This window comes from Dipodomys merriami, unplaced genomic scaffold, assembly GCF_024711535.1.
Source record: "Dipodomys merriami isolate MVZ:Mamm:240054 unplaced genomic scaffold, mDipMer1.0.p SCAF_49, whole genome shotgun sequence".
NCBI lineage: Eukaryota > Metazoa > Chordata > Mammalia > Rodentia > Heteromyidae > Dipodomys > Dipodomys merriami.
The window spans coordinates 9,518,503-9,531,034 of NW_027206057.1; the positions used below are offsets into that span (position 1 = coordinate 9,518,503).

A 12,532-nucleotide genomic window follows, 5' to 3' on the forward strand; every position below is an offset into this window, starting at 1 on the left:
TTATGGTAGAAAATGGGATGATCTGGTTTCTTCTACAATAGAGTATTCTATAATAATAATAAGATAAAGGCCAATTAATTCAGATAGGCAACAAGAAAGAACACATGCCGTTTGGTTAAAATGCTTATAAGGTCCTTAATGATTGAGTATAATAAACTTGCATCTATCAGAATCCTTAGCTCCTATATAATCCTTAGCTCCTTGCTTTTACTATTCTCCAAGGTTGATTTTCAGAAATGTAAGAACACTTTTTGTATTTTAGAAAAAACTGTAACCTCTGTGTACATCGCCTTAACAATACAATACAATAAAATTTAAAACAAAAATACTACTTCAAAAATACAGCAATCCACATTGTCCTATCTTGATAAACACTAATGGAATGTGACTGTTGCCACTGTGAGATTGAAGCTTGAAGCTATTTCTGTAAGTTTTCTAAAGATACCCCCTGAGCCAGTAGAAAGGAGGCTGGAGACAGAAAAAGATTCTGTGTCCTCACTAAAAGCACATCTTGTATGCATTTCATTCTTGGGGGAGGGTAGATTCCAAACTGGAGTTGGCTTTTCACCCATGTTCCTACATGTCTAACAAGGGATTCTCTGTACAAGTGTGTCCACAAATAAAGTGAGTATCAAGGTGATTACCAGGATGAATGTTCACTGGTCTAAAATGCCTGGAGTATGTTTGCTGGTAAGAAGATAGATTAGTTGGCTTTTCTAGACTTTTCTAGCCAGTGGAGAGATTTCTAGTTGAAAAAAATATTTCAAGTGGTTTTTTTTAACTTTTTCTTTTCTTTTTTTCTCTAGATCTATGCAGTTAGATCAGTTGTTCCCAACAAAAGCAATAATGAAATTGTCCTGGTGCTACAACAGTTTGATTTTAATGTGGACAGAGCTGTGCAAGCCTTCGTGGATGGTAAGTATTCATGATCCGTGAAGATGAACATTGGAACTAAATATTCCATGTGTTCTGCATTTTTTGTTCTTAATGAACTGAATATTCGTTTCTAATATTTTACTTCTCCCAAAAATGTACTCGATTTAAAAAATACATACATATACTCAATAAGAGTAGACGTTAGAAAACATAATCCCCTCATTAATATAAAGAGATAAAAAGATAATTCCCAAAGATTATTGACTTAATGCTTCTAATTACCTTGCCTACAGTCAGTCCAGTTTTCTATTGATGTATCCTTATACATGGAGGACAATAAAATTGATTTCTACGCTGGAACACCTTCTCACCTCTTCCACCGGCATAATTGTGCTTAGCACTGTGACTGAAATTCTTGAGCTAAATACTTAGTCTAAGTGGACTGGTTCATGCTTAAATGTCCTTAGTCTATGAATTTTAGACTACTTCATTAAATGAGATATCAGTTAACTACCGCAAAAGCATTTTACTTTCTAAAATTTTGTTTATTGTTTCCAATGGTCCATCACCAGTGATATTATAGAATCTAAAATCTCAAGGATATGTTTATCCTGTAAGCTTGCAGTGTTAAGCTTACATTTTTGTAAATTATGGAGAAATGTTCTTCCCATAAACAAACAAAACAAGTATTGCTTTTAAACAAAGATCTCTTGCCTGTCCTTAGAAATATCTTCTTTCCTGCTATTTGTTTCTGTTTTGTAAATAATGGACTAGTTAAACCTCATCTGACAAATAAGGTTAGAGAAGACCTTTCAGCACATTTCTCAGTTGTACTCTATTCACACATTATTTGACAGTATGGTTTAGTTACAAATAGAATAAGTTTCTTGAGTTTCTACAAGTATAATTGCATTTCAGGGCAAGATCTTGGAACCAAGCAACATATTCACATTCTGATATTGGCAGTCCAGGTTTAGGGGTCTTAATTAGATTAAGTGATTATCACTCAAAATAGACCTGCAGGCAAATCTCTTACAGGTAACTTTTCTCAATGTTTTCTCCTGTGAGAGTCAAAAAATTATTTAATAGGACTCATTTATGAGGTATGTTGATGACACTTAATTCTAAGTGGTTTAAAAAAACCCAAGCAGCTTGAGTATAACTCAAATTTAATAACATTTTTAAATCCTCCATAAATATGAATATTTCTTCTTCAGAATTACTATAGGCATATACTGCCCAAATTACAGATAGAATGTATGCTAAAAGACAAAAATTAGAGGACTAATTAAATATAGCCATTGCAGAAGCAGTAAGTAATCCATGCTCTCCTGATTAAAAAGAATAGTGCTTAGTAAAAGTAAGAATGGCTCTAATGGTCAACACTGGAATGACTTACTAAGAAACCTCATGAAAGTGATTCCCTTTAGTTCATCAGCAGGAAAATGCTAGGAAACTTTAATTCTCTGGGAAAATTAAGAGAAAGACCAACCCAGTCAATAGGAGTCTAAATTATAGCTTATTTTTAGGCACAATCTCATTACTTCAACTGTATGCAACTCAAACAAGTCTAACAGGAGGCACTGAATTGGAAACTTTGAAGAGATAGGAATAAATTAGCCTGCCTAAACATTAGCAATATAGTTCTCTGCTTATCTGTCAGTGACAGCATACTCAAATAATTGGGACCCTACTAGTTTTGAATCTGTTAAAAAGACCAACCTGAAGTTTATATTTGTTTAACCAACACTTTGTACAGAGTTATTAGTCTAGTGGGATCTTATAAGAATACTTCAAATTGCTACAAGAATACATTTTAAGAGCCACTGTTTTTAAGAAGTACCTCTTTATATGAAAACAACTGTTACCTGTAACTTTTTCTGGAAATTACCCCAGCACCATTGGAATAGATGAAGTCTGTTGGACTACGTAAGAACATTGATTGTGGCTGACCAGGGATGAAACATTTCTTTGAAAATGTGGTCTAACTTCACTGGATCAGGCTTCTCCTTTAGGTCCATGCATAACCTGGGACCCAGTAGACATATAATGAACTCAACTATTTCAAAATGGATGCCTTGTAAAGACCAAATCATCTATCTCCATGGTGAAGAGAGAGAAACTAACATCACAGGCTCTGATTTCCTTATTCTCTTGTAGGTCTAGGAACATAAAGAGCAAGAGCAGAAAAAAAGAGAAGGAATAACCACACAGAAAGCTACGAGGCAGCCAGGAGCTGGTGTCTCATGCCTGTAATGCTAGCTACTCAGGAGGCTGAGATCTGAGGATCACGGTTCAAAGCCAGCCCGGGCAGGAAAGACCGTGAGACTCCTATCTCCAATAAACCACTAGAAAAAAAACTGGAAGTGGTGCTGTGGCTCAAGTGGTAGAGTGCTTGCCTTGAGCTGAAGAGCTTAGGGGCAGTGCCCAGGCCCAGAGTTCAAGCCCCATGACCGACAAAAAAAAAAAAAAAAAGCTACAAGACACATGGTTAATGGAGTTTTGTTTCAAAGATTACGGTAGTATTATTCATCGATTGAACAGAGCGGTTTTAATTCTATGTATGGCAATGAAGCTATCAGAAAATTCTCATGGTATTGTTCCTTTCCCCTAAGACAATATAGTGATAAAATAAAAACAAGCTTCATGTACCAGGGCTTAATATTTTGATAAAATCATGTTTGTGCTGTGAATTAAATGAAAATCTTGGAAATAAGAAATGAACTGGCATTTTTATTAAGGCAGATCTATCAACACAATGAAAAAGTCTCCCCCCTAAAAAAATTGCTACCAAGATGAAAAAAGATGAATTTTGTGTAGTGTTTTTATTATATGGATATTTATTGAAGATTATTTATCTTTATCTAGGCAGTGCAATTCAAGTTCTAAAAGAATGGAATATGACAGGAAAAAAGAAGGTAAGATTAATGTTGATCATACATTAATAACATGTTCAATCCAAACCTTCATAGCTGTTATCATTTTAAAGAAGCTGCCAATTTTATCCTTCTTTCAAATTCATTAATATGTACACCCAAAAAACTTCCAAATTCATGTCTTTCTTAAACTACCAGCCACGTTCATGCCTATACTCTTCTTTTCTATTCAGTATTTTTAACCGCCAGGTAAGTTGAAGAAGTGCCAGAATTGTGTTTCTTTGAAAGTATTCAGGGGAGTTCAGCCTGAGAATTCAAAACATTCAAGACATTAACTTGCCCAAACATATCCCATAGTACAAAGGAAAAAAATTAGAGCATTTTAAAGATAACTTGAAAAGCTCTGAATATATGTTCACATTTTTTAATGGAAATAAATCTGTCCAAGGCTGTTTTGAGATACTTTTCTGCTGAACTCTAAAGCTGATCTTTAATAAAAGAAGAACAAAATGCGTTAAAAGCAAAAGGGAGCATGGGATCTTCTTGAACACGGTGCTCCCTGGGAGCAGAGAGGAGATTTTGCTCTGTCCCAGATAAATTACCCTGTCTGTTTTCTCCTCTAGTCATAAAGAGGCCTTGACTCCTAAGCATAAACACAGTGAGCCTGTACACACACCAGCAAATTCTTCTGTTCTTTTCAGCCATTGACCCACCCATCTCCACAGTAACATAAAAGCCCTGTGGTGTGGTCCTTCCAGAATGTAAGATGCTGCTCCATACTTTCCCCACTGAAGAGGAAGATCACAGGCCTGTAGAGCAGGTTTCAAAAAAAGTAGTATTACTTTGATACAACCCCAAGATTACTGAAACTATAGAATCTTCCTTTGCTCTTTTCCTTCTGGTATCACATAAAATAGGAAGCATTTTTCTTTTCCATGTTGTATGCCACCATCTCTGTCAATCTCTGCTTATCTTTAAATCATAGCTTCCCAGGTTTCTGCATGAGATGAAGATAATTTGCCAATGATTGAAAGGCAGTATTTATCTTTACATGGAAAAATTTCAGATGTGTGGTTTGGGTTTTAATTTTCTCTGCTGTGAATAAAAGAGCAGTTGGCAGCTGGAGACCTAAGTAGTTACTCAGCCTCCCTCTTGGAGATTCAGGCGGACAATGATTCCCCTACCTGCATGCAGGTGCTTGAAAACCAGAAGTCACTAGGGGGTCCATGAAAGAGTAGGTGCCCCTTTTTTCTGCACCTAATGGTGCCTTACCAAGGCATGATTGAGGGTTCGAAGGAAAAGAAACAGTGGACAATAGAGTGAAAATAAGGAAACATTTTCTTTCTTTCCTAGGAAAGAAGTTCAAAGCCAGGCTGCTGCTTAGCTGGTACTCACAGATTCCATAGGTGCTCAGGTGTCTGTTGATTGGCTAAGGTTGGCAATACTGATGGTTATGAACATTGAATACCAATTAGATACAAAACCAAAGAACAGTAAGACATAATTAAAAGAAAAATGTTCTTCATTTCCTACATAGTGTTATATGTTTGCTACCAGGATGTTTTGAGGAAAGAAATAAAACACAGACATAGTGTGCTATTGGGGTCTAAAAAGTTTCGGTTGCAGAAACCATAGGGTTGTGCTATTTCAAAGTGAATAAAAGGAAGTCTTGTATTGCTGTTCAACTAATAGCCCAGAGATCCAGAAACCCAGCTGCACACTCCATATCCAGAACAGTTTGGCACACCCTTATACCTATTGTCTGCTTCAGTTTAAGGGCTGAGGTTAATCGTGGGTCCTGTTGATACCTGGGACTTTGGGAACAGGGGAGCAATTCCAGCACCTTTCTGCTTGGTTAGTGCTTGTGTGGACTTTGAGGGCCTTCCTTCCCTGTCCTCATTTTGCTGCCTACTTTTGCTCCTCAGATGGTAGAAACTCCATGCCCACCTGGCCAACCTCACCCATAACCACTTTAAGTGATGGAGCTATTTCCAAATAGTACCAATACTGAATCCAAGTTCTTTCAAGGCTATTAACATTCACAAGATGTTAGTACATTACTGTATTATCATTCATACATTGGTCTAAAGTTGCTCACTGTCTCTGCTATTTAAGCCATTTCTTTCTGGTGTTCTTCCTTTTAAAGGAACCTTTTTGTTTCCTTGTGAAGTAAAAGTTTAGGCAATGTACCATATACAGAAAATATCTAAGTTAATTTGAATTTTTAATAAAGATGTAAAGATTTTCTTAAAAGAGCCAGGAACAACCAAAAATTTTAGTGTTCAGATTCACTTTCATTCAAGAGTGTGAGCTGAGCATTATTTTCTCATTTGTTTCTCTTTGCAGAACAATAAAAGGAAAAGGAGCAAATCCAAGCAGCATCAAAACAACAAAGATGCTAAAGAAAAGGGGGAGAGGCCTGAGACGGGGCCCCTGCAGCAGCAGACACCCCCAGTGCAGAATGGCCATATCAATGGCTGTGAGAAGGACAGTTCATCCACTGACTCTGCCAATGAAAAACCAGGCCTTGCCCCTCGTGAAAGAAAGATCTCAATACTGGAGGAACCAACAAAGGCATTTCGTGGGGTCCCAGGTCAGTCATTCCTTCACTGCATGGAAGGAAGGCAGTGCAGATGGAGCTCACTGGGTTGAGGTTGTTGCTAGTGAAACCGTGGAAGTGAAAGGTGGCACTGATATGCTAGCTTCAGGATGTGGATCTACAGTGCAATATGGCTGAGGAGGAGTACTCAGTCTGGCTCAGTGCCTAAGTCACTGGATTCTTTTTCCCCCTAAAAGCACCTCTGGTTGTAGTCCATATCAGGATATTCAGGTAAATAGGAAACATTAGTTTAAAGAGATTCATCATAGACACCCTTGCTGGTTTTTACATGAAATAAAGGAAAGGCAATTGGTGACCAAAGGAAATATTATTAAATGTTTTCTTTTAGAAGGGGTCAACCAAATTATTTTAAGTCCTGCTGATTTTTTTAAGAGCCAGAATCATCAATCTTTAATAACTTACAGGCAAAATGCTAAAAAATGGTTCATAATAACAGAGGGTACACATAGCTTATAAAAAAGGGTAGTGGGGACTGCTGATTTTTATATAAAGTAATAGAACATCCAGGGTGTTAGAATCTGCACTGTTATTTGTGCTACAAGCCATACATTAATTAATCTAAACAAAGCGGCTTCTTAATTATTGTTTGACCTTGGGTACATCATTTTACTGTCCCATTTCCTTTCCATGAAAGCAGAAAGCTCTTTTAGTCTGTTTTCTACTATTTCTATACTAGAATGCCACAAATAGTTAATTATAAACAACTGTTTATTTGGCTCGTGGTACTAGAGGCTGAGAAATCCAGGATTCGGGAAATGAAGGAAAAGGAGGAAAGAGACCAAACTCTCTCCTCCATTTATAAATCATATGTTCATGCAGTAACAAAACTACCGCAGAGATATCAACTTCAACTCATCTGTAAGGGTGGTACCCTCAGGACCTAACCACCTCTTAAAGGTCTCACCTCTCAAAACTGTTGCACTGGGAATTAAGTTACCAGCATGTGGATTTTGGAAGACACATTCAAACTATAGCACACACTGTACCAGAATCTGATAGATCAGTGGTTCTCAATTCTATTTGACCCACTGCTCCACTTTTATAACATCCTAAAATAAACTTTACATAAAATGTAACCTACTTGAAATAGACTTTAAATAAAAACATATGAACTTCAGGAATAACTAAAACAGAAGTCCTTATAAAGTGACAAAATGGTTTAAGCCCTTAAAAGAAGTAAGACTGTACTCAACTGAATAGTATGAACACTGTTTCTTTATCTTTGATAGGTGAAGGAAGGATCAATAAGTATGTTTGTATGTGTGTGTACTTGGAATACAACTGTCACAAATGCAGAATGATGAAGGGTGTTGGGGGCTAGCTTTAACACAAGAATTGGTATGTGGTTGGTCACTGAAAAACTTTCAGTGAAGTTATAAACACTATCATCCCTTAATTTACACAGAAGATGAGTTCTAGTCATCTGACCATATCCTGGATATCCACAGTGAAACTTTCTAGGCTAATACAACTTCTTTAGTAGTCATAATTTTCCAGGTAGACATAAGAAAGTTTAAGAAACAGGATAATATTTTGTTGTGCAGGACATTTCCTGTGATCGTAATTCATCGAACATCCTGCTCAACCTCATCTACAGTCATTTTGGTAAATGTTTAAAATGTTCCTTCAGTTTTTCAGAATGCCTCTCTGATTTTTTTATTCCCCAAACTCCTAGTTATAAAATCTTAAGAATACTGAATTGATGGTGTGTTTAAAAAACTCTTAATGTTCAGGGCCCTGGGCTAGCTGCCACAGGAACCTCTGAGGAACTGAGTGAATGAATCCCATTCTCATCTTGCAGAAAAAAGAGCAGGTACATTACTGAATTTAAAGTTCGGAAAACAGAGGTGTCATGTCCAAACTGAGCAATCCAGGAACATTTTGTGGTCTCAAGGATGGTAGAGATGACTTAGAGGATTCAGAAGCAATTTTGAGATGTGTACTCAGGACCCCTGGGTATTACACCAATGATGTTGAGGCGACAGTGCAATCTTATGACCAACTAAAGATGAATAAGGTACCATCCCTGTCTAGAAAGAGTACAGTCTGGCCCTTTAGACAGACACAAACCGAAAATTGCATGGTGATAGGTACCAGATGAGGGACACTGTGAGGAAGCATGTATAATAATAACTGAAACACTGTACAATACACTTCTAAGTCACTCACAAAGCACTAATTTTCTTCCAAAAACAGATTTCCTAACAACTCTAAAAATAGTCCCTGTAATACAGTCCTTCCTTAGTGACTACATGATCATTTCTTAAAACCAGAGAGTAACAGCAAAGGTAACTTATTTTCATTTTTAATTCAGATCCCCCTCACACACAAAAAATTTAATTCATTTTGTACTATGCCTACAGTTTTTAGAATGTCTTGATTTATTGTCAGGGCAGAAAAAAGAAATTAAGTAATCGAGCGGCAGATTCCTAACTTTACTTGTTATTGCTCTCCCATGAATTACTTTCAAAATCTAATTACTCAAGTTGCTGTTTTGATATCAATCATAAACTAAAAGCCTGGCCCATAAATTTGTTTATTTCCTTATAATTTATGCCTTCTTCCTAAAACAATTTCAGTAGCTCTATCAAGTAGATGACATTGGAGTTCACTTCACAGTGGAGAGCTGCTGTGAAAGTTAAATGCTGGCTAAGGGAGTTTTTATGTGAGGGGCTTTGGCAAACCCAAACATGAAACTTTCTAGGAAGAATTCTTTTTTTAAATTTAATTTTATTACTATTATTAAGGTGTTGTACCGAGGGGTTACCATTTCATAAGTCAGATAATGAATACATTTCTTTTTTTGGACAATATTACCCCTTATTTACTTTCTTCTAGTTTCCAAACCCTCCCATCCCTGTCATGAGTTACATAGATTGCTTTCCACATAGTGTATACTGAATAGCATGATTTCAGTTTTTCATCCTTCAACCCTCCCTTTCTGAGCTTGCTTTTCTTCCCCAAAAGAAAAAAAAAAGCAAAACAAATACCACCACCACCAATAATAGTAATAGTAACAACAACAAAAATGCATGTTTCCATTTCCTAGATCTCATTTTGATAAAGTTTAAATGCTCAGAAGTTATACCTTTGGGTTCCTTCTCTAAGGATAATCTCCTCCTTTAGTCTGACTGCATATGAACAGCTAGAGTCCTGGATAAGTTATGTCTGGTTATATTTTAGATCTAGCTTCCATATATGATAGAAAACATGCACTGTTTGTCTCTCTGAACTTGATTTACTTCACTTAGTATGATTTGTTTTAGGTCCATCTATTTCTCTGCAAATGACATAATCTTATTCTTTCTAATGGATGAGTAAAATTCCATTATATATGTGTGCCGCATTTTATTGATCTACTCATCTATTGTAGAGCATCTAGGCTGTTCCCATAACTTGAATTTTGTGAATAGTGCAGCAATGAACATGGATGTGCAAATGTCTTTACTGTATCCTGACTTGTAATGTTCAGCATAAATACTCAAGAGTGGTATGTCTGTGTCATAGGAAAATTCTAACTTCTGTGTTTAGTTTTTTGAGAAACCTCCAAACCTCCTTCCAGAGTAGTTATACTAGTTTACATTCCCACCATCAGTGCAGTAGGGTTCCTTTTCCCCCACTTTGCTGCCAGCATTTGTTGTTGTTTGAATTCTTGATGTCAGCCAATCTAACTGGGGTCAGATGGAATCTTAACCTTGTACAGTTAGGAAGAAGTTTTTATTGCCCAGAGAACAACCCAGTATCCCTTTGGTTTTATAGTTTAACACAAAGTGATGGTTTGTTAATGTCCTCGGTTCATTACAAATCTTCGTGTTGAAGAATAAAGGATGTAATGGAAAGTTATTAGGTGTGTTTGGAAAAGGAAGAGAATTCCCTGAGTTGATCATTAACTTTATTATCAGCCCACATGTAATGATCATAAACTTAAAAATGAGTTTATAACTAATTTAGGTTATACTTTCTAAAGATAATAAAGGTTCATCAGGAAGTTATGGTCAAAACTGTGAGGTGACATTTAAATGCTTGTTCCATCTATCAAGAAATTTTGAAACCCTAGAAGACAAGTCACAAGTGAGGGTTAGGGCTAAGATACTGCCTCCCATGTTGAGTAGAATGTTGGAAGTGAGGAATTTAAGCAACATTTTTAAATCCTGTCTCTTCACCTGCGAACTGAAGAAGCTGAACCTTCCAGGTTAAGAATCTATGGTATAATTCCTCCTCCTCTTCTTCATCTTCTTCAACATCATCATCATCTTTTTCTTCTTTGTCATCTTTCTCTCTTTTGTGTCAGTCCTGGAGCTTGAACTCAGGGCCTAGGTGCTGTCCCTGAGTTTTTCTGCTCAAGACTAGCACTCTACCATTTGAGCCACAGCTCCACTTCTGGCTTTTCTTGGTAGTTAATTGGAGGTAAGAGTCTCATGGACTTTCCTGACCAGGCAGGCTTTGAACCACAATCCTTAGATCTTAGCCTGCTGAGTAGCTAGGATTACAGGTGTGAACCATTAGAACCCAGCAGGATAACTCTTCTTAATTCTCTGAGGTTGGCAAAATCCTGACTCAGGTCCAGGAACACAATGAAGAGTTACTACTACAATCATGAGCTCCCTAATTCAAAAAAAAAAAAGTATAATTGAAAAGTTAGAGAAAAATAATAACAAGGCTATATAATGATATTCTATACTTGAATTGGTTTACAGTATGATCCTAAAAAAAATCTCCAGGCTACTAATTGTGGAGCATTCATCAAGCTCTTTCCAGTAATGAAACTGGCTCCATAAAGCCTGCCCTGAATTGCCCCACTGGGCAGGAGGCTGAAGGCACTTGCAATGTGTACTTTATCTTTTTATAACACCTTGACATTCAGGATCTCTCTTTTTAAACATCTTAAACAGAATCATTATTCTGGTAGGGGAAAAGTTAGCTTTAAGATATATGCAGGTGGCTCAGGGGTGTTAGTGTGACTTCCTACATGAAAAATAACCACCCCAAGCACCATCATTTCAGGCTGTAAATATAGCACTGTCAAGTGGGACAATGCTATGTGTCAGCATACAGCTTAGAAGTTTCCAAATATGTGTTAAGCCTGAAAGTGGTTCTTTTTTTTTATATTTCAGAATTTTTAATAACAACTTCAATTAGATCTTTTACATAATGCGATCAAAATCATCCTTTTTAAACAAATTGTATTGTTTTCAAATACTGTGTCAGACAAAGTAGATCAAGACTTTATTCTTAACCAAAAAGTAGTGCCAGAGATGATATATTTCCCCGAGGGCTCCCATCTAGCTGTGCCTAACACATCTTAGACTCTGATTTTCCCAGCCATTCCTTCTGTTCTATGCTTCATGAAGCTCAACATGCTAAAATATATATATATAGGTTCTTATCTCCATTTAAACCAGAATAGGAACTAAATTCTCTGTTGTCTCCTACTGGGCCCAGGGCTCACTGAATGGGAAAGGAACAGTATTGTAGGCTACCAACAGCTTTCCTGAGATAAACGCTCAACTCCTCTGGTCAGCCTCAGAAGCTAGTCTTTATGTCCGCACAACATTCTGGGAAGTCAGGTCTTCCTTCCCAATTTCTTGTCTCAAATAAAAGGTTCTCGGCTGTGGTTTTTCTGACCTCCACAAACTGGACCTCATAGTCTTCCCTTTATTATAGATCATGAACAGTCCTTACCACTTGCCCTTTACATAGCAAATGACAGGTTTCTACCCAGAAATGCTCATTTTCACTATGAAGTAAACCAAATAGAGATTCGAGGGTACTAATATTTTAGAATATTGGTTGCTTTTTCCTCATTGATGCTTTCTGAAACAACAACACCCTACCACTGTGTAGGCTATTTTTATCACTGTGAGCAGTGATGTCAGATGAGGTCATCGATGACATAAGCATTGGACAAAGGTACATGTATGCTGAGATAGCCAGGCACTCAGTTATGTTAGGCAGAATAGCTGATGTTTCATTTAAACTTTACCACCTAGTCAGCGCCCTTATAATAAAAATGATTGGATTTTCGGGTGGGGGGGGAATTCTTAAATGAAGGTGTATGTTATTAATATAAATATATAGCTGACATTAAGTACTGTTATGTAAGCATATGTCTCCACATTGTTTTAAAGCTTTGTTCATTATATTTACTCATCTTGAATTA

At 36.8% G+C, this 12,532-nt stretch overlaps 1 protein-coding gene across 12 annotated transcripts in view; it reads left to right on the forward strand.

Moving 5' to 3' along the window:
• Spats2l (spermatogenesis associated serine rich 2 like) overlaps positions 1-12,532 on the forward strand; it is a 167,246-nt gene that overhangs the window by 107,340 nt on the left and 47,374 nt on the right. For all 12 annotated transcript variants that reach the window (XM_069995762.1, XM_069995763.1, XM_069995754.1 and 9 more), the window contains 3 exons: positions 807-915; positions 3,745-3,794; positions 6,099-6,345. In XM_069995762.1, the coding sequence (XP_069851863.1) occupies positions 807-915; positions 3,745-3,794; positions 6,099-6,345 (406 nt within the window). The remainder of the gene's footprint in view (positions 1-806; positions 916-3,744; positions 3,795-6,098; positions 6,346-12,532) is intronic.